A 20,659-nucleotide genomic window follows, 5' to 3' on the forward strand; every position below is an offset into this window, starting at 1 on the left:
CGTCTGCCTGTGTCTTGGGCTGGCCAGAGACTCTGGGCACCTTCTCGAGCCAGAGTATCCTCCTTAGCAAAGTGAGAGTCCCAACGTGATCCTGCTGGCCTCAGAGGTCTGTGTGTGACCCTCCATGAATGGGCCCAGGCCACGGAATGGAGCCCACGCTGGCTGTGGTCTCAGACACGTCACAAACAGAGGACTGGGCCTCCTGGCCTCGCCCACCCCCAGTGCTATTTCCCCAGGAGCACTGGTGTCCACATGGAAGGGCCAGGTTCCTGGGGACCTCGGCCCAACTTCTGGAAGCAGCAGGTAAAGTCCCACCTTCCCAGTCAGCCTCAGGCTACTCCTCTTCTGGTCTTGGGGCCGCCTGCCCTCCTGCTGCACTGACCCTCACGCTGGGCAGACTCCCGCTCTGTCCTCTCTGTCCCTGTCCTGGCTGCCCCATCCCCGAAGGCCTCTCCCAGTGCAGTGAGAGCTCACACCCATCTGAGGGTTATTGTTTCTCCTTCCACCTGACACACCTCATTCCACCCCCAGCCCCCGCCCCGGCCAAGTCCCCATAGTCCTGGGGACCAGGGCCACCCCTCGAGCTGACAGGTACGGGCCTTGGCGACGGGAGGCAGGGAAGTGCTGCTCCAGGTGGGCCAGCTGCCCCCGTCCCCAGCCCACCCCTCCAGGTCTGCCTCCACCACCCTCCCTCCACTTTGCCATCCCTCGATGTCTCTCTCGGCTGCCTAGGAGCCCTGCGGCTGCCGCGGCCCAGTTGTAAGTATGTAATTATGTATGCCGGGTCCCTCTGGCCCCTTTGTTGCTGCAGAATCTGTCATGGCAAACAAAAGTGCACTGGATTAGCCACAGTGGATTAAAAGATTTGCTTCTCAGAGTTTACCTAATAACCTAACAATCGCACTGACGGAGGCTTTGAACCTCCGAGACACGCTCGCCAGGCCATCTGGGAGCCCTCAGCCTCTGCGGGCAGCAGGACGGTTGGGATGATTACAGGCAGCCTCCACCCGTCTTCACACCCGGCTCGGCCGTGGCGGGCCTGAGCGCTCGGCTCCTGCCAGGCCCGTCTGGGCCCAACGTGGGGACGAGACCAGACTCCAGGAGAAGAAGATGGAGGCCCAGGTTGGGGGCCAAGGCCCAGGCAGGACCTCCTTCCAGAGGGCCCGCTGCCCAAGGCCAGGTGTGGGTGGTGGGCACCAGCCCTCGCCTGCACGGGCCCACCCCCCCAGGGGCATCCACACGTCACACACAGCAGCAAGGACACTGCAACATGGACTGCAGCCATGGCCGGCAGGTGACACTCCAGGCTCCACCATGCCATGGCGCACAGCCCCACGGCCAGCGCCCCTCAACGCGCGTTCCTGCACACACGCGTGCACACGCGCACACACGCACACACACACGAGCGCGTCCCTCTTTGATCTCCAAAGGACACTCCATTTACAAGCTCTTAATCGCAGCTGCCTTTTCGGGGCCTGTCCTCTGAAGTCCCGAGTAATGGGATTTGGCGCTTCTGATCCATCTTGGGCTGACCACTCCCCGTTATAGGTGGACATTTTTTCCTTTTTTGCCGTCTTTTTTTTTCTTCTCGAAAAAATGCTTCTGAAACCGCACTGCCTTGACATGCCTGTTGCCTAGCCCTGGGAGCAGTGGCCGGGCAGCTGTTACGCCCAGGGCCTCGGCCAGTTGGGGGTCTTTGATGCCGCCTCTACGTGAAATCTGCCGAGAAAGACCCACGAGAGCGATTTTCGGACCTCGGTGCACTGGGATTCATCCTGCCTTGCGCCGTTTCCTTTGTCTCTCTTCCCATGACCCTTCCTTGGGGTATTTGGGGAGAGGGTCCCGGGGTGAAGGTGCAGAGGGTGGGGTGGGCTGAGGGCTGTGGGCTCAGCCACAAGAACAATGGGCAGCAGGGAGCGCGTCCACCTGTCTGCCTGTCTGCCCGTCTGTCTATCCGTGCACCCACCCAGCTTACCTCACCTGCCTGGCTCCGTGTGCCTGCTCCCGCCCCACCGGCCCGCGCTCCGCCATGCTGGGCCTGGCTGTCCGTCCGAGCACTCTGAGCCACTCCAGGAAGCGGGTCCCTGCTCTTGGCCACTGTGTGGCTGCAAGGAAGAAGCGTGACTCTAGGCTGCAGCTCGGGCTCCCACCGCCGATTGGCTGAGGCAGGGACCAGATGACGGCCTCGGAACCCTATGGTAGCCATGGCAACCAGCCCCTTTAGACACCGCCACCCCCAAGCCACTCCTGACTGCAGAGGGAGCAGGCGGCACCGCTGGTGGGCCCACGCCAGGGTCCCCTTGGAGGGTCGGGTCAGACGTGGCTGGATGGTTGCTGCTCCTGCACCAGCTGTTGGGTGTTTTTTTGTGTGTGTGTTTCATGCATGTCCAGTGTTAGGGGTCCCTGTCCCTCTCTTGGGACATGTGCTAGGCCACTCCATGCCCTTCCTGATGCTCTGGCAGTGGCAGGAACAGTGTCCTTGCAGCCCCTACTGAGAGGAAGACTTCAGGTCAGGCTTGTCCCAGGAGCTGAAAGCCAGGCCCAGTCTGGTGAGAAAATGCGTGAGGGCAGCAGGAGGAGGAGCAGGAGGAACTCCGCACCCCCAGGAGGCAGATCCAAGCTCTCCTCCACCTCAGACCCCAAACGGCCTACGGGCCTCACCTCTGCCTGCCAACCCCTCCGCAGCCCTCTCCTTAGTCCTTTGGACACACAGACACACACAACCCCAGCATGGCCCTCCTGCCCCACAGACCTTGTGTCTCCACCCAGTAGGACCCTGGGACACTTTCCAACCCTGTGTCTTTGCACCCGCTCTTCCTGTGGCCTGCCCCAGGGTCTGCTGGCCTCAGTGAGGCCTTCCCTGATGTCTCAAGGCCACAGCTATTCAGCAAGGGCACAATGCAGCATCACTCCAAGAACTGGCCATCCTGGGTGTTGCAGGATAGAGAGCAGCCCAGAGCCACCCCCACCCCATCTCCATGACAACCCCTGGCCTTTCAAAAAGTCCCCGGGGTCAGCACCTCCTGGTCAAGGCCCCCACGTAGGGCACCTGAGAGCCCTAGGAGGCCCAGCCCCACCTGCTGAGCAGAAGATGGAGGAACAGCTGCAGGGCTTGGAGAAGCAGGTGTGGGCCTCAAGCCCCCAGGAAGAAGCCAAGGCTGAGGCAGGCCCCTGCCGAGGCCACTGCCAAAGCCAGAGGGACCCAGGAGTAAGGGGGAGCATGGAACAGGAGTCCAGAGTGGTCACACATCTGAGGGAACACGCACAGGGCAGGCTGGGCTGGGCCCAGAGCCACAGGGCACAGAAGCTGCTCGGCCTGCACCCTGGACTTGTCCTGAACTCTTCACACTGGCCTGGCCACACCCCAAGCTGCCCAGTCATGGGGCTTCCACCCCCAGCCTTGGGGCATCCCCTGCTGTGCTGGATGCCATGTGCAGACAGATCTCCTCCAAGAGCAAAGTGGGCTGGGTCACCTGTGGGTGGTAAAGGGGCCAGGGCCTGGAGCCTCATTCTGGGGCTCAGGGTGAGCTGGGGAGGGCTCTGGCATGCTACGGCACAGGGTGCCAATCTGCACAGGGCTGGTGCTGCTGGGCAAGTTCTCCTGACCCAGGGCTCCAGCTAGGGGGTAGCCAGTGGCAGTGGGAGGAGAGGGGCTCAAGGGGGCAGCAATGGATGGTGAAGGTTGAGGTGGGTCCCAGTGCGTGTGGATGGGCCCCACAGCGGCTCCCTTGTGCTCCCAGCACCCTGAAAGGGCGCAGGTTGCCCTCTGCACACCTGCCACCCTGCAGACCCTGATGGTGAGGGGTCAGGCACAGAGCCCTGGACTGAGCCCTGCCCCTCTCAGCCTAGGTTGTCCCCTCTCTAGGTAGGGTTGGTCCTTTTGCCTGCCCTGGGACACAGGGGCAGTGGAATCAGGCAGTGGACACAACAGGGCCTTGAGACATCATGGTGTTGACGGCCATGCTACTGTCAGGGCCTCCAGTGCTGGTCCCGAGAGCCCCTCCCCAGTCCATAGCCATAGTGACGCTTCACCCTCCTGTCCACAGCCCAGCATGGAAGCCGACTGGTTGAGCTCTGTTGTCATAGAAACACATAGGAGGGTTGACCCAACTGGTGCAGAGATGGGGCATGGCCTGTTTGCAGCCACGGGTCAGTGCAGGGCAGCTCAGGATTCCACAGGTTCGACCTTGATCAGCACAACCCCCTGCCCTGCACCAACCCAGGGTCCTGATTGGCTGCAGGGACTCAGCCAGGGCAGAACCGGAGCTCTGACAAGAGTAACAGAGACTGTGGTTGAGACTGTGCAGAGATGTGGTTGACGGGAGACGAAAATGAAGGCAGCTCAGGGGCCTCCGCCTGACCAGGGCCGCGGGGGTGGGGGGGGTGGGACACGTGGAAGGCAGGGACGTGTAGCTGATGGGCAGCTCAGCTCCTGGATCCGTGCTTGTGGGTGAGTGCAGCCCTTGTGTCCTCTCCCCACTCCCACCTCCCAGAGGAAACCGGAAGGTCTGGGTTATTGTTTTCTTGGGGCTGGGGAGTGAGTCTGTCACTCAGTGAGGGCTTCTGAACCTTTCCTGAGGCAAGGATTTTTGTGAGAATTTGAGGAAACTGATGCTGCACCACCAGAAAAAGGCTCATGTTTTAGTTCTAGGGCCAGGACCACACTGAGACCCCCAACTCAGTCCAGCCTCAGGCTAGGCGGGGGGCAAGTGACCTGCTAAGGGCATGCCAAGCTCCTCCCAGGAGGCAGCAGAAGCCAGCCTGGGCCCACCAGTGCTGACAGGGAGGCCAATTCCACCCTCCATCCACCTCTCCCTCCCCCGGACTGCTCACACCTGGCCCAGCCCCCACCCTGCTCAGGCCACAATCCCTATGTCAGCGCCAGGTCCCTCAGGTCCCTCGAGGCTCCAGGAATGGCACAGGCACCCCCTCGGCCTGTGGCCTTAGTTGGGGCAGGAAGGAGCAGGCAAGGGAGGGGTACCTGAGTCAATATCAGTGAACTGGGGATGTTCTGGGTGCGCATCGCAGGGGTACCCAGGCAACAGACTGGGGTTGGGGGGGGGGAAGGGGGCGGGGCACAGAAAGGGGATCCTGAACGTGGGAGGGAACCAGGAGGTGGAAGCTGGGGAGACTGGCCCACCCAGAGCACCAGCAGTCTGTGTGGTTCAGACAACTGGGCTGGGCGTTGCCAGCCCACAGAGCCGGGCCAGGCGTGAGCTGGGCATCATCAGCTTTTGGTAAAATTCTTAAAAAATTAAAACGGTCACAGAATAGGGATGAGGACACATGGGGTCTCGAGGTGTCCCCGGAAGAGACTGGAACTGGTGACCTCTGGGGCACTCCCCACAGGGCTCTGACCCCAAGGCAGCCCCCCATCCTGGATGACCTCCTTGCGAGCCATGGAGCCTCCAGGGCCCTCTTGCAGCCATGCTCACTGGCCAGCTGCACGCTCCCTCTGGCCTCCCACCCCATAAACACAGCCCAGGTGGCATCACTTCCACGGCTCCCTCAGGGGAGCCTGGTGCCCCTCAGTCAGCTGCCAGGACCAGGTCAGGGGAACCCACCTGTGTCCTCCCAGAGAGACCCAAATGGGTCTCAGTGCTCAGGATTTCCAGGTAGGGTCAGCGAAGAGGGTCATGCCACCCCCAAATCTCAGAGCAGGAAAGGCTTCAGGTGCCTGGTTCAGCCTCCCACTGGGGGCCACATCCCCACCCAAGTTCAGGTCTGGGTCAGCTGAAGAGGGAACATCTGTGTCACAGGCCCCGCAGGCCATGTGGCTTCTGCCTCCTTCTGGACCGTGACAGGGAGGTGCTAACAGAAGCTCCAGACTCAAGGCCTTCCCTGTGAGACACTGGCACCAGCAGCACCCTCTGCGGCCCCTGCACCTCCCAGAGCTGGGGGGGGGGTGGTGCTCGCCACCCCAAAGGCAGTGCTGGTGCAGACACCATACAGCCACTCCCAGAGCCAGAACATAGCACCAGGCCTCTGCTCTGGAGAACATTCCAGGCAATGTGCAATGAGGAGGAGCAAGCACAGTCCTACTCTATCCTAGGATGCCTCCCACAATGCTGGGTTCTCCCAGAGAAGAGAAGAGCACCAAAACCTTGCACACCTAGGGACCACCACCCACCTCAGCTGCGTCCCGGGTCTCTGAGGCACGGGGTGAGCCTGATCCTCTAAGCAAAGCAGCACACACACAGCCCGGCTCAGACTTTACTCACACTGTCCCCCGAAGGTGGTGACCTGCCTTGGCAGGGCCTCCACTGCGGGGAGGGGGGGACAGAGGCAGCGAGAGGGCCCCAGGCCTCTGGGGATCCTGGGACAAGAGACCTCCTGGGGCCTCCACAAAGCCCACCCCACCCGGGAGCTGCACGGCCAGCACACACGACCACGGGTGGCCCTCACCACCACCCCAGGCTCTGTCCACAGTGCCAAAGGGGGCGGGGTGCTGAGCCTGGCTGTCAGGCCCAGGTCCCAGTGCGGCTACGTCCTGCTGGCTCTCTTCTGCACCACTGCCGGCTCAGACAGCGCTTGCTGCTGAAGCTGCTCAATCAGCTCCTCCACGTAGACCTTGAACAGAGGAACGGGGTCCTAGAGAGACAAGACAGGTCACAGTGAGGCGCTCTGGGGAGGGTGGGGATCCAGCTGCTGACCAAACACCAAGAGGAATCAAGCATGAGAGGACCAGGCCCCTCCTGCTTGGCCACGGGGTCAAGCAAGGCTACTTGCCATCCGCTAGCCCCCAGCCCAGAGGACAGTGCTCTGTTCGTGGGAGAGGGGCCGCAGGGGCCTTGGCTGCAGAGACTCCGGGCAGAGAGAAGGGGCAGCAGCTACGATGGGCCCCCTGTCCTGGCAGCTATCACACGCTCCAGACTCCTCTAGGGGACAGACACAAAAGGCCTCAGTGCAGTACTGGGCAGACCCTGCGGAATACTAGGTGGCCACAGAAATTGATGGTGCCAAGCATCCAGCTCTTATCCATCTTCCCATCCACGAAACCAGCCAGGGGGGGCAGGAGAGGGTCAGGACCTGGAGGGGAGGGAGTGGGCCACGCGGAGACCACAGCCCACGGCTCCCGCTGGGTAGCAGTGCCTCCCCAAGCCCACCCAGTGCCCCTGTCAACACACCCCAGGGGCTGCTGCTTGGCAGCTGTGCCCACTCCTGAGAGGGCAGGGCAGCTGGTGCTCACACATGCTCACCTTCTCTTCTAGGAGCCTCTGCTTCTCCACGGCCTCGTCCAGCGTCAGGCCAACCCACTCGGCCTCTGCCTCCGGGATGACAAACGCCTGGGCAGACAGAGACGGGCTTGCGGGTGAGGTCAGGGGTGGGCAGCCGGCCAGGGGGCCCACGAGAAGCAGTAAGTAAAGGCTGGAGCCCTGACCTTGTACTTGTCGTAGATGGCCGCTCTCCTGTGGGGGTCATCTGGGTGCAGCTGGGGGTCCTGTCGGGCGAGCCGCAGCAGCATCCCTCGCTTCAGGTCCATCCCAAACTTGGAGCACAGGTCCTCCTTCGGGGTCTGGCAGGAGGCTCTGCATGGGGCCAGGTGCTGCGGGCAGGGCCCTGCCCACCCCACCAGCCGGCCCCTCCAGCTTCCTCCCCAGCAGCTGGCAGCCCCCAGGCCAGCCTGGTGGAGCACTTTAGGCGAGGTGGGCAGCCCCAGCACCCAGACCAGAAGCGAGGAAGGTCTAAGAGCAGAGAAGGAGGCAGCTGTGCTCTCTTGGCCACATGGGCAAGATGGCCGTCCACAGTGATGGACTCCCACTGGGGCTGCCCAGAAAGGGACATGGTCCCGTTTATATCTCACAGGGAACCCCAGCGTGGTGCAGATCTGCTTGCCTTGAGAATGTAGAAGTCAAACCCGTAGGCCTCGTCGATGAGGTCCAAGGTGCGCATGGTCACGGTCACGGTGAACCTGGTATCCAGGATCTCACTGTAAAGCTCACGCTGGAACAACTGCGGTTTCCACACCTTCTTCACCCTCTTGGAGAGCTGAGGGGGCAAGAAACTTGGTGAGCGCTGCTGCTTCTCCCCACACACTGGAGTGGGGAGACTGGGCATGTGGAGCTGCATGAAGCAGTCCCCACCTGGGGACCCAGGTGCCCACCCAGAGGTCAGCTTCTCCCCAGACCTTGCCCAAGTTGCTGGTGTTTATTCCAGACACACCGCACACACGACCATAACTCCACGGTTCACAGGTCATCACATCCCAAACCAGGGACCAAGGGGCCAAAGGCAAAGGGAGACGCTAGCCTAGGAGGCCTCAAAGACATAAGCCCCCTCCTTCCCCCAGGCTCCCCACCAGAGGCAACACAGCTCAGGGGGCAGACTCAGGAGACCTGCTCCCAGGTGAGCCTCTCGGCCTTCCTAAATGCCAGCCCTGTAGGTGTCACGAGGAGTAGAGAAAGTATGGCGGTCAAGCTGACAGGTGACCTTAAACCTCATTCTCCATCTCTTCTCACCACACAGGGCTCCTCATCTATACACTCGATCTGGCTACCGAAACTGTGACTTTTTACTCCTGAGGACACTCTTCAGATGGAGCTGTGTCTCCACCAGACTGTAAGCTCCCTCTCCCAGAGGGGTGGGGGTCCCTTTCACTGTCCAGGTACCTCCAGAGCCCGGAGCAAGGCAGCGAGGCCCAGGAAGTACCGCTCAAGCCCGTCCTGCTCACCCACCTTGTCGTTGTTGACGTATCTGTGACCCTGCACCCAGCCCTCGCCGCCCCAGAGCCCCAGCTGGGACTCCGGGGGATAGTGAACGGGAATGGGCACGTCCTCCACGCGCTCCCGCTGCCCGTTCTTGGGGTTGATCTTGAATTTGACCCCGTGGGGCCTGTAGTGCACGGGAGTGGGCGTCCGCGCCTCCTCCAAGGAACGCAGGTAGTGCTGGGGCAGGCGGGAGTAGATGCCCTCCCGCAGCCGGAGCTGCTTCCACAGGCCGACCGGGACCTTGTGCAGGGGCATCGTGGCGAGCCTGGCAGGAGGCAGGGGCCACCGTCACGCGCGCCCGGCCGGACGCGGGCCCCGACCCCCACCCCCGACTCCAGCCCCCGGCGCGCCGCCTCTACCCCGGCCCCAAGGCCCCGCGCGGCCCCGAGCCCAGCCGCGTAACTCCAAGAGGCCCGATCCCCCGACTCCCGCCCCCGGCCTCCAGCCCCATCCCGACCCCCGGCTCCGCCTCCGTCACCCCCGCGCCCGGCCCCCCGCGCGGCCCCAACTTCGACCCCGTGCCCCCGCGCGGCCCCGACCCCAGCCGCGTGACCCCGGGCTGCCCAACCACCGCAAGACCCCGATTCCAGAGCCGGCCGCACCACCTACCTACCCGAGTCCCGCTCCCCGCCGGAACCGGAAGTCGTGCCGCGGCACCTTGCCTTCCACCCGCCGCTGACTGGCTGCAAAGCCGGTCGGTCTACAACGCCCCCCCTCGTCCCGCCCCCTTTCCCGTCTTTAGGGACCGTGGAAAACTCGCTGCGGAGACGGCGGCAGCTGCAGGCACCGTCGGCAAGTGTGGGCCCATTTCCTGGGAGCAGGGACTTGTCATTCTCGGTCCCACCTCCCCTCCTCCCGGAAGGAGCCCAGAAAACAATGTAAAAACTCTTTTGCCTTGAAACATCATGTAGAATATTAAATTCACTAATCACAGTGCAATCAGAGCTACAGAAAAATACGTCTTAAATGTCTTGAAAAAATTCCTCCCCAAAATACTGTATATAAATGTTTCCGCTTTACAAGCCTAGAGAATGCTCCAGTGGCCAAGTGCTGGGTGACTGGGGGTGCGGGAAGCCTCCAGGGAGGCCGCAGCCTGGACAGGACTCAGAAGGGAAGACGCCAGGGCCAAAAGATGGGAGAGTGGGTGCCCCCCACCCTGGGCTCAGCAGCCCTGTCCAGCACCCTCACACAGACAGCAGCCCCTTAGGGAGGGGCAGGGCACTGCTCCTGGGGCAGTCAGCAGGCGATACCGTGCTTCCACCACAGAGGAAGGAGAAAGGCAGGGCCAGGTCTCCAGGAGCCCCCTCCCCAAACGTGTGGTTGGGCCAGTGCGGGCCGGCAGCCATCACCTTCTCTCCTGGGAGTAACTCAAGGAGATGCTCCCTAGACAGGGCCCAGGAACCCAGGGGTCAATGGGACACAAAGATGGGACAAGGTGTGCCCTGCAGGCCCAGCACTCCCAGAGCAGCTTGGCAGCCCCCTCCCCAGGAAGCTCATCTCAGGGGCCTGCAGCTCCAAAACTGAGAGCCAAAGGGAGTAAAGGGGGAGGGCTGGACAGCCAGAAGTCAGCCTCCCCCATGCTACCCATGGCAGCTGGCCCTTATGGACACCCCAGTGCCATCAGCTCCCTGGTAAATGTGGTCACTCCTTCCCATGGCAAATGTATCAGCAGGGGGCATCCCCATGCCCGAGGCAGGCTGGCATTCAGGGGCACAAGGTGTCAATGAGCCAGGGATGGCATAGCTCCCAGCCTACGGGGCAGGGGCCCATGGGAGGTGGGCTCAGGCCTCCTCGGCCCACCTGGGTCTCTCATACCACAGCCTCACAGGGGAATAGGGCAATGGGGGACTCTTACACCACATCTCCCTCCAACCATCCCCAAGCCAGAAGAACTCAGAGCCTGACCCCACATGGTACCTGTGGTCTCCAGGCAGCCAGGCCCAGGCCCCAGGGGCCACTGCAGATACCAGCTGGGACCTGCAGAGGGACCGAGTCAGCTGGCAGCCAGTGGGCACAAGGGAGTTGGGGGTGTGGTCCTCTCCTCTGCAGGAGAAAGCAAAAGAGTGCTCAGGGCAATTTTATTCAGTTGGAAATGGATCTGGACAGGGTCCCTCTCCCTTGGTCCTGCCCCTGGCTGGAGAGATCATCAAAGCTGCAGGTGTCCCCAAGCTGGCTGTGTCATGTCACTGTGTACAACTCGTCCCGGTGGTTCTTGCAGATCTCATAGTGGCAGGTGAGCTTCTGGGAGCAGGCCCAAGGCTTGGTGTGCTGTTCACGTGGTGGCAGCAAGAAGGCTGCGCTCCCTGCCAGCAGCATGTGCCAGATGCTGTGGGTGTAGTAATAGTTGTCGCTGGTCATCATGGAAGTGTAGATGGTGATGGCCACAGCGGCCATGGAGATGCCGGGCAGGAGGTAGAAGACCCAGCGCTGCCAGGATGGGGGGTAGCAGTGGCGCCGGCGCCCACAGCGGTACACCTGGAGAAAACCACCGCACGAGTGTTGGCACAGGGGCTGCAGCCACAGCTCCCAGGGGCCTGCCCAGGTCTGGGAGTGTGGGCTGCTTGGAGGGGTTCAAGGGCACAAAGATCTATGGGTTCCTCAGGCCCAGGCCCTGGGCATGAAGCCACACTGAGCCCCTGTGGGTGCCACTGGCAGCCCTCGGCAGATCTGGAGGACTCAGACCCAGGACTGAGAACATGGCCAAAATGAGGGGCCATGCTCTCTCCTCCCAGAGCGAGCGTGTATGGAGAGCCCATGCTCTTTTACCCCAATTACCAGGAGAGGGAGCCTGGGCAGGACCCCAGGCCTGCCCTAGTTCCTTACCCACATGGTGACCATGACCACAATGGCAAAGAGGCAAGGCCCCATTGTGTTCCAGGCGGCCCTGCGGTCCAGCTGCAAGGACATGGCGAAGACCAGAGCGCCCAGGAGAAACAGAACCTGGGCAAAACACAGGGACGATGGCAGGGTCACAGGAGCGCTAGGCCTGGTTCGTTTTTGATGGCACAAGGTCCAGCAGGAGCAGGTGGTTTGGGCCTGCTGGTCATCCCACTGTCCCTACTGCCCCCCAGCACCTCTGCCAGTCCCCTTGGAGCAACTGGCACACCCTGCCCTGCTCTGCTGGCTGGGAGGGAGGTGCCCCTCCTCCAGCTCCTGCATTGCTGGGATCCATCAGTCCCAAGGGTCCATCCACAGGTGGATTTCTAATGTGTTTTGTTTTGTTTTGGCCGTGCTGCACAGCTTGCGGGATCTTAGTTCCCTGACCGGGGATTGAACCCACGCCGCCCTCAGCAGTGAAAGCACGGAGTCTTAACCACTGGACTGCCAGGGAATTCCCCACAGGTGAATTTCTGGGGCACAAACTTGGGCAGGCAGGGCACCAGGGCACGCATCTCCATCAGCCAAGCCCGGCTGCAGCAGAAAAGTCCCCAAAGTGTCCTCAGCACCAGGGACTCCAGGAGCACAGCTGGGCGCTTCTCAGGGAGGTCTGGTCCAGGGTTGGGGTTCCAGGCCTCCTCTCTGAATGGGGCCCTGGGAGAGAGACAGGCCTCGCCCAACCCTGCCCACCACCTTCTTTTCCTGGCATCCTCCGAGCAGCTGACACAGTCCCTTCACAACTGGAGGCAGCCTCTTCTAGCAGGCGACTGGTTAGTACAAGAGGTTTCGAAGGGCAGCGGCCATACCCCCTTTCTGGTGTCTCCCTCGACACACTGCGCACAAGGGCCTCCGCCCCACCAGAGCCCAGACCCCGGGTATCAGGAAATCGCTCACGTATTTCAGGGCGGCCTTCAGCCGGGCCATGCAAAGGATGGTGACCCAGATGGACACTCCGGAGCCCAAGAAGTCGCAGTACTGCAGTGTGTCATAGTTGAGGATGCACAGCACCGCTTCACCCGGCTGGTCGCAGGCGTGGTAGAACTGTGGGGCCGGGCGGTGAGCGGCAGCCCAGGTCCCCCTACCACCCCCAGGGGAGCAAGCAGGCCTACCGTGGAGAAGAACATGGTGTAGGCGTAGACGGAGGCCTCCACCAGGAGGGAGCGGTGCACGGAGATGGCGATGGGGGCCAGGAACACGAGGTTGCTCAGGGTAAGCAAGAGGGCGGCCGCCTTCTGCTGGGCCGCCGTCTGGGCTGTGCTGTTGTCTGTGCAGCTCCACCCACGCCAGCCTGTGGGCCAAGGCAATGCAGAGGGGGCTGAAGCCGGGCAAGTGGGGCAGGCTCGGCAGGGGGCGCTTTGGAACCTCAGGGCCCGCCCCTCACCCAGGGCCCTGCAGAGAAGCCCCTTCCTCACCTCTGAGCAGGCCGGGACAGGTGTGGGTAGGTGTGGGGCACATGTGGGTAGGTGGATGCCAGTGTGGGTAGGTGTGGGCAGGTGTGGGCAGGGGAGGCCAAGATCAGAAGGCAGTACCATCTCTGGGGGTGCCTCTCTGTGCCCGCACGGGGGCACGGTAGGGGCGGGAAGGGGGCATCTGTCCTTGCTCTTCGGGGGCAGAGCTGGGATGGGCTCCCAGAGGAAGGCACAGGGCTGGGAGGCCAAGGGCACGAGTTGGGGGAGACATCAGGACCGTCCCTCACCTGCCTTGCAGCTGCAGCCCGCGTACAAGTAGCCATGTCTGCGCAGCAGGAGGCACTGGCCGTAGGGTCCACAGTCATTCAAGCAGGGCACCAAGTACAAGGTGGTCTCCACGAGGACCGAGGCCTGCTCACACTCCCTGCGAGGAAGGGGCCATAGGAAGGCTGGCTGCTGAGGTCTGCCGGTCAGTCCCCCACCAGTGCTCCCAGCAGGGTCTTGGACACATGAACACAGAGTTGAGGCCCCCGAGCTCCAAGCCCTGGAGGACAGCAGCCACGAGCTCTGCGAGGCCAAGATGCCCCTCTTCCTCCCGCTGTCCGAGTACCAGACTGTCTGGGGCTGTGTCCTGGACCAGTCCCCCTGCTTGTGTCCGGACTCTCAGAGCTGCCACGGGAGGAGTGGCCAGGTGGAGGTGGGGAACCCTTTAGAACTCCCAAAAGGCAACTGACCCTGCACGGCTTGCAGGAAGTCGGGTCAGCCCCAAACTGGGATACGGGCAGCCCTGTCCATGGTCCCGAGCGCAACGATTTGGCTGGCTGCCCTCAAGTTTACTTACTCAGGTCTCTCGGGGCACATGAGCTGCAGGGAGAGGTACCAGTTGTCTGTCTCTGGGTAGGGGATGATGAGGTTGGCCGTGGGAGAAGAGGCACTCAGAGACAGGGGGTGGCCCTGGAAGAAGGCTGCAGGGGAGGAGGAAGGCCTGGTCATAGGGAGCCAGAGGGCCTGCTGGTCCCGGGGCCGGATGCCACCTATACCTGTGGTGCAGCTGAGCGAAGCGTTGAAGCTGAGCAAGGGTGAGGCAGCAGTCACACAGGCTACCACTGAGGTGTTGGCAATCGCAGTCTGGAAAGGAGGCCGTTCAGGGTCAGTCCCCGGCCTCCACCTCAAGTTCACCCCTGGTGCTGGGTGCCGTTCTCTGTGGCCCCCGCTGGCTCAGGGCCCACCAGGACCCTTCCCCACCAGGCCTGGGGCACCCAGCTTCTGACCCTACCTGCAGCCCTGGGCCTGCCGACGGGGACCTGCTGCCCCGCAGAACAGGCCTTCTGTTTCTCAGATGGTGCCTGTTCTGGCCCAACGCCTGCCGGGCTCACTTTGTTGCCCGAAAGGCCACCCCAATCCCGTCTCCGTGCCAAAGTTGGCACAGGGAGGCCTGAGCAGCATCGCTCTGCCCAGGCAGGTCTGAGCCCTGGACCCTGGGCCCTGATCCGAGCCGGACCTCTAGGGGTTCTTGGACCAAGGTACCTTGTTGACCCGCATGGAGATGGTGAGGGAGCCCCCGCTGTCCATGCCCGTGTTGAGGTTCAGCCGCATCACCGAGGGCATGTCTGACTGCACGAGCACCGAGACCCTGTCCAGGGGCTGGAAGCGCACGGATACCACGTCCACGTCTTCCCGCAGGACGGGGAAGCTCCTGAGGCAGAAGGGGCCGCCGCCCACCCTGCCCCTCCGGTCCAGGTCCTGGTAGCTGGGGGTCGGGGGAAGCAGACTGGTGGAGGCGTTGCTGCTCTGGTTTGGGCTGCTCTGCAGAAGGTGCTGGAAGTTCACACTCCACGGCCTGCAGGCTGTCAGGACCACAAGGAGCTCAGCTGGAGGAAGGCCTGAGGGCGGAAGGCAGGGGGCAGAGCCATCTCCCTGCTCAGCCCACCTGTGAGGGCAGCCACAGCACTGAAAGCCACGGACACACGGGGCCCGGCGAGGCTCTTGGCCGTCACTTGCAGCCACCGGTCCCAGGGTGGTGAGGGCAGCAGCAGGCGGCAGGCCTGGGTGGGGCCGCTGCAAGTGAGCACCTTCTGGAAGTTTCCAGGCAGGGTGGCTGAGCCCACGGTGAGGCGCACAGGGCAGCCCAGGCTCCCGTTGGATGCACAGCCCTGCAGCTCCAGCCGCAGCTCTTGGGTGTACTCGGGGACGAAGACTCTGCAGCCAAGGGGATACGTCCTCACTTGGGCTCTGCGGCTTCAACCAACCTCCCCGTATACTTCACCCTCAGAGTGGTAGCCAAAGGGGGCGAGACACCTGGCCCCCACTTCTTAGCACGACCCAGAGACACAGACCCACCGCTTTCACCCGCAGTGAGGACAGCAGTACCACCCACTCCACCAAACCTCCACTCACTTGAGGTAGCTGGGGTGGGAGAGGAGGGTCTGTGGAAAGGGCATGTCAGGCTCCAGGATGGAGACCTCGACCACTCGCACGACCAGCATGTCAGGCTGGAAGATGTAGGCACAGGTGGGAACAAAGCCCTAAGGAGAGAGCAGGCACAGGGGAGAAGGGGAAGCAGGAGGGGGCAGCAGGGCTGGACCAGAGAGCCCTAGGGTTGGGGGAGGTGGGGCTGGACCAGAGAACCTGCAGGGGGAGGGTGTCAGGGCTGGACCATAGAGCCCTAGGGTGGAGTGGCAGGGCTGGTCAGCAGAGCCCTGAGCAAAGTCTGCCCTGGGGAGATGAAAAATAGGGACTGGCCATTCATGCACTGTGGGGTCCTGCCCACCCCCTGTCCCTGGAGGGAGCCCCCTTACCTTCACCTCAATCTTATGGGATGAGGGGGGCAGGTGGGCGGCCACAAACCAGTCCCCGGGTGCTGGGTGGGAGATGTTGACGGAGGCGTTGCTGTGCAGCATCTTGAGGAGGAAGGAGGGCTGAACGGAGGTGTTGTCAGGGAAGCTGGTGCCCAGTGGGTTGATGACGGGAGGGGCACCATAGCGGAAGTACCTGGAGGCAGGGAGAGCAGGGCAGGCTCAGGTGTCGGCCCAGGCGGCTCAGGCGGGGGCGGGGGCGGCGGGCGGGCACCTACACAGTGATCTCCATGTTGGTGCAGGTAGGGCCACTGCCCCTGGACACCTGCAGCAGCCAGCGCAGCAGCACTGTGTCTGGGGGCACCCGGAAGTGGAAGAGCCTGGCGCTGCCATACCAGCTGTAGAAAGCCAGCTTCTGCGGGGCCTGCGAAAACTGCTCCGACACCAGCCTGGCATCTGCGGAGAAGGCGCTGTCAGCCAGGCCAGGGTGCCCAGGATCCCCCTCCCCTGGGGAGAAGATGGAGGCCCTCATGCCTGGCCTGGGCCGGAGAGAAGGGGCGAGGGAAGCCATGGAGCCCCTGGGATGCCTGGCATGCCCACTCTGACCTCGGAAAGGTCACTGCTCCCCCCCAGCCCTTGGCAAGGGCCCAGGGCTCAGAAGTTTTCACTCAGGCATCACGTTCCCACTCACGTCCACACATCCATCTTTCTAAACCCCTCCAGCCCTGCCAACGATCTCTAGCTCACAGGCTCAGTCCCCCACAGCCATTCCTCTGCCAACTTTCCCCAGATCTCCACATCCCACCCACCAGCCACCCCTTATCAACGAGTCCCACAGCCACCCAACACCGATCACCCCAACGGTCTCAGACCTTAGAAGCAGGAAGAGCCCCACTCAGAGGGCAGCTCCTCTCCACACTGGTCACAGCCCCCCCTCCCCTCCCTCCACTGCAGCCCTGGCACATCCAGGGCTGAGGGATGGAGTCTGAAGGGCACAGGAAGTGGTCAGGGCGGGAGCCCCCACAACTGCCCTGGGCACTAGACGCCAGGACACTCTCCCCCACCTCCTCTGAGCCTCCCCAGCTCCAGCATCCTTGATCCTGGTTCCACTGGACAGGCCAGGGAGTCCAGGTCTGGAGGCTGGCCGCCTGCTCAGGCCATGATTTGGGATACAGTTGCACCAGAGCCGTCATCCCTCCTCACCCAGACAGGAGGCAGGCAGAGACCCTGTGGGGAGGGGACCTAGGCTGGAATGGCTACCCCCAGCTCCAGTGGGCACAAGCCCCTGCAGAGTGGCCCCAGCCCAGGGCTCCCCTGCGCCCCAGTCCTGGCAGTGGCTCCCAGGCCCCCACCTCCATGGCTCCCCAGCTGCCCTCCCCCACACACTCCAAAAAGTTTGCACTTGCAGCCCCCTTTTGTCATGCCAGCCTTTCCCAGACCAGCTCTGAAGGTCTGCTGGGACTGGGCAGAGAGGCCTGCGGCCCCATCCAGGATTAGGGCCCTCCTGGGAGTGTCCATTAACCGCTGGAGCATGTGTCTGGGGCCCATGGTGTAACCACCTGCCCAATGAGTGGGTGAGGGTGCCCACTCAGACCCTCCCTCTAAGGCCTCCCACAGAACAGGCATGCTCTGGTGCTCTCTGTGTCCCAGGGGTGGCTGACAAGGCACCTGGGCTGCATGGTAGGAAGCGTGGCCCCAGCACCAGCTCAGGCCTTGTTCTCCTGTGACCTTGACCATCCTTTCCCCTCTCTGGGTCCTAGCTTCCTCTGAGTTGGCTGAGTCGGACAGCACCTCCCTTTGGCTGCCCCTCCCTCCATGGTTAATGGATGTTAAAGTGCTTTAAGAAGAAATGCATTGTGGACACAGCAGGGTGTGGTCTCCCTCTCCTCTGAGCTGGGTACCTCCCCCTGCCCCACTGGGAAACTGGCAACTCACACCACCCCAGCAGCAAGCCCGGGCCCTTCCAGGTGGGCCAGGTGAGCAGGTAAGGGAACCAGGTGAGCAGCTGGCTTTCCTGCCAGCTTCCTGGCCCTACCATGGAAACACCCTGAGAAAAGATAGCAGCCCACTTGCAAAGCCAGTCTGAGCTCGGAGGAGCCCGGTATTGGGGGCTGGGCAGGGGTAGGCATCACATAGGACACACTCCAGGCTTTCCAGGTGTCTACTGGCCACCAAGTCCCAACTGCCAACTGTGGCCTGAGTGCCAGGAGACTAGCAGCCACTGAGCTAATACAAACTTTCTCCTGAGGCTGCTGCAGCCCTCCCCCACCCCACCCCACCCCACCCCACCCCAGGACCACAGGGCCTTAGAGAAACAGTCAGCCAGCCCACCGGGCACCCAGCTTCTAGATGGGGCCAGGCAGGGGAGGTCCTGCTGCAGTGTGCAGCCCCCTGACCAGAGAGTGGCCAGGTCCTCTGGCCCCTGCCAGCCCTGGACACCTGCAACCCAGCTGGTGGCTGTGAAGTTTCACCAGGTGCATGAGAGATAAGAGAGGTCACCCTAAGACCTAGGGGTCCCCACTCCCAGGCCACACAGCCCCTCCAGCACCCCACCCCCAGCTCTGCAGGTCTCCATCTGAGCCAGATGTGGAAGACACATTTCTGATATCAGGGAGCTCCAGCCACATGCACACCTGCTCTGCCCACAACCCCCTCCAAGGACACAGGGCTGGGGGTAGGAGAAAGAAAGTCCCTGAGCCTGTCCTGGGAACCCTAGTAAGGGCACCCTGTCCCACATCCTCCAAACCAGGACAGGCACACAGTGCGGAGACCCTGCCCACCCAGAGACCCCAGAAGCCAGGATCACACAGAAACCAGGATCACTTTAGCAGGCCTGGGAGGTGAGCGGCTGCCCCAGATTTTCCATCTCCATAAACTCTTCATCAGTGACCCCTCACCTAGCCCTGATCCCGGAAAAGGAGGAAAGGAGAAAGTAAGGATGACTTTCTCGTCGGTACCCGATGGAGCAATTTCATCAGGGGCCCATCTCAGGGAAACTGCCTTTCATTTCAAGCTGTGCCAAGCTCAGAAACCAGAGGCACAACCCTCAAAGAAACAGGAGCTTGGAGAAGCAAGATTTCAGAGAAGGGGGGATGGGCTGGGAACCAGCCCCAGGCTGTGTTGGATAAGCTGCCTACTGCCTGGTGGGGCATCTGGGCCCTCCCAGCCCCACCAGCCTGGCCACCAGAGAGCCCAAGGCCTCAGGAATCAGGCAGTTTACTCAGCATCCTCAGGTGTCCTGCAGAACCCCAAGGACAGCAACTTCTGGTCTAGCCACCTCCTTGGGCCTTCATCAAAGGGAGTGGAAGTTCCCAGACAACACAGAGGTGCCCATTTCTCAGAACCACTCTGGCCTGCTAGGGTTCTGAGGACGACTGGGAGCCTAGCCTCCAACAAGCAAGGCCAGCTGTTGAAAGTGACTGCAGTAGGGTGGTGGTCACCTTGGGAGGGGTGGAGGCATTACACCCACCCCGGCTGCTACTTTAGGATCTAAGCAACTTTTTCCCAACTCTGGCCCTCTCCCAGACCAGATGGGGACCCGGGAATCCCACGGCCCAATGTTTCTTCCCAGGAGCTCACAGCTCCCCCCCGCAGCTCCTGGAGTCCCAGAAGAGTCCCCCTGGGCCACTTCACCCCCACGTCCTGGTGTGCGAGGCTCGTGCCCGACCAGAACCCGTTGGGAGGAGGAGGAGCAGGAAGGAAGGGAGGACTCGCTCCAAGGGGACCGTCTGGCCGAACCCGGCCCCGGGGACAGAGGAGGGGGCGCGGGTGTCCCTTCTACCGCCCTCTCTCACACTCGGTGCCCCGGAAGGGGCCGCCCTGCGCCCCCAACCCAGGGTGGGGACCTGGGCCCTACGTCCGCGCCAGGTGAGCGCACAGGTGCCCCCAGGTGACTCACAATCCCGGCCGCTCCCCCCGCTGCTCCCTCCGCCCCCCAGCCCGAGCCCCCGGGATGGCGCCCGCGGGTCCGCGCTCGCTCACCGCTCTTTTTGCCGTCGCCGGCGGCGGCAGGCGGGGACCGAGAGAGCAGCAGCAGCAGCAGCAGCGGCACCGCCACCGCCACCACCACCGCCGCGCCCCCGGTCCCGGTCCCAGCCCAGCGCATGGCTCCGCGCTCGGCCCGGCGCTACCCGACCCGCGTACCCGGCCGCCCACCCCCGCCGCCGCTCGGGCAGCCACGGCTGCCACTGCGGCCCCAGCCGCCGCCTCTGCCCTGGATTCCCATCGTCCGGGCCGGTCCCAGCCGCCGGCGCCCCGGGCACTTCCGCCTGAGAGGCCCCGCCCCGCCGCGAGCTGGGCCGGAGAGGGGCGCCGGGCGCACTGCGCTGAGCTGGGCTCGCGGGGCGCGCGGGGAAGGCGATCTGAAGGAGGATGCGGGGCGGGGGGCGACGCGGGGCGGGGGGCGACGCGGGGCGGGGGGCGACGCGGGGACCAAGAGGGCGCGCAGGGAAAATGGGTCGGAGGGAGGTCCGGACTGGTGGGGAACTCGGGCCCGCGACAGGGCGCAGGTGGGGGAGGCGGGGCGAGATGGAGTGGAGGGTCGCAGGACACGTGGGGCGGAGGGAGGAATGGGGGCGAAGGGTGGCGCGGGACCCCGGGAGCCGCGGGGGTCTTGGTTCAGAGGGAGAAATGGTGGGGCGTGACTTGGAACGCGCAGGAGATTCGAAGCGGCCGCGGAGTGTCCCCACATGCTTTCTGGACGAGCTGCTGGGACCCCGGGACGCGAGTGTCTTTCGGTCCCTGCTCGTGGGCCAGGCGCCGCGCGAGGTCCGGCCAGCCTGCGCCGGCTCCTGCCTCCCGGAGCTGGGCTCCCCGGCCGGCCTCCCGGCGCGTCACACCACAAAGGCGCTACGAGTATGTGTGAAAAACA

At 63.2% G+C, this 20,659-nt stretch overlaps 2 protein-coding genes across 6 annotated transcripts; both read right to left on the reverse strand.

The window, feature by feature from the left end:
• Positions 1–6,199: 6,199 nt before the first annotated feature.
• MRPL28 (mitochondrial ribosomal protein L28) lies at positions 6,200–9,377 on the reverse strand. Of its 4 annotated transcripts, none has more exons than XM_036827632.1 (6): positions 9,322–9,377; positions 8,676–8,973; positions 7,837–7,989; positions 7,382–7,516; positions 7,200–7,286; positions 6,200–6,591 (listed from the first exon to the last, which is right to left on the reverse strand). In XM_036827632.1, the coding sequence occupies exons 2-6, from the start codon at positions 8,961–8,963 to the stop codon at positions 6,484–6,486; spliced, it is 771 nt and encodes a 256-aa protein (XP_036683527.1). In that variant the 5' UTR covers positions 8,964–8,973; positions 9,322–9,377; the 3' UTR covers positions 6,200–6,483. The 4 variants fall into 4 exon arrangements, with proteins under 4 accessions (XP_036683527.1, XP_036683528.1, XP_036683530.1 ...); XM_036827633.1 differs by having other exon boundaries at positions 9,318–9,371; XM_036827635.1 differs by lacking the exon at positions 9,322–9,377 and adding an exon at positions 9,280–9,299.
• Positions 9,378–10,769: 1,392 nt separating this feature from the next.
• Positions 10,770–19,923, reverse strand: PGAP6 (post-glycosylphosphatidylinositol attachment to proteins 6). 2 transcript variants are annotated; one of them, XM_036827579.1, is made up of 13 exons: positions 19,771–19,923; positions 16,068–16,245; positions 15,793–15,985; positions 15,392–15,486; positions 14,925–15,193; positions 14,522–14,841; positions 14,035–14,122; positions 13,836–13,959; positions 13,282–13,418; positions 12,695–12,873; positions 12,480–12,626; positions 11,532–11,648; positions 10,770–11,183 (listed from the first exon to the last, which is right to left on the reverse strand). In XM_036827579.1, the coding sequence occupies exons 1-13, from the start codon at positions 19,892–19,894 to the stop codon at positions 10,887–10,889; spliced, it is 2,268 nt and encodes a 755-aa protein (XP_036683474.1). In that variant the 5' UTR covers positions 19,895–19,923; the 3' UTR covers positions 10,770–10,886. The 2 variants fall into 2 exon arrangements, with proteins under 2 accessions (XP_036683474.1, XP_036683473.1); XM_036827578.1 differs by having other exon boundaries at positions 15,392–15,519.
• Between the last annotated feature and the right edge of the window lie 736 nt (positions 19,924–20,659).

The sequence above is a fragment of the Balaenoptera musculus genome, chromosome 15 (genome assembly GCF_009873245.2).
Source record: "Balaenoptera musculus isolate JJ_BM4_2016_0621 chromosome 15, mBalMus1.pri.v3, whole genome shotgun sequence".
NCBI classification, from domain to species: Eukaryota; Metazoa; Chordata; class Mammalia; order Artiodactyla; family Balaenopteridae; genus Balaenoptera; species Balaenoptera musculus.

Bases quoted from the DNA above. Each gene is read 5' to 3' on its own strand.
- MRPL28 (XM_036827632.1), bottom strand. From the start codon at position 8,963: ATGCCCCTGCACAAGGTCCCGGTCGGCCTGTGGAAGCAGCTCCGGCTG. The intron at 7,517-7,836 runs GCAAGCAGATCT...GCCTCCTGCCAG, and splicing joins TTGACTTCTACATTCTCAAG to ACCCCGAAGGAGGACCTGTG. The intron at 6,592-7,199 runs GTGAGCATGTGT...TTGTCTCTCTAG, and splicing joins AGAGGCTCCTAGAAGAGAAG to GACCCCGTTCCTCTGTTCAA.
- PGAP6 (XM_036827578.1), bottom strand. From the start codon at position 19,894: ATGCGCTGGGCTGGGACCGGGACCGGGGGCGCGGCGGTGGTGGTGGCG. The intron at 15,520-15,792 runs GTAAGGGGGCTC...CTCTCTCCTTAG, and splicing joins CCCATAAGATTGAGGTGAAG to GGCTTTGTTCCCACCTGTGC. The intron at 13,419-13,835 runs GTAAGTAAACTT...CCTTCCTCGCAG, and splicing joins ATGTGCCCCGAGAGACCTGA to GGAGTGTGAGCAGGCCTCGG.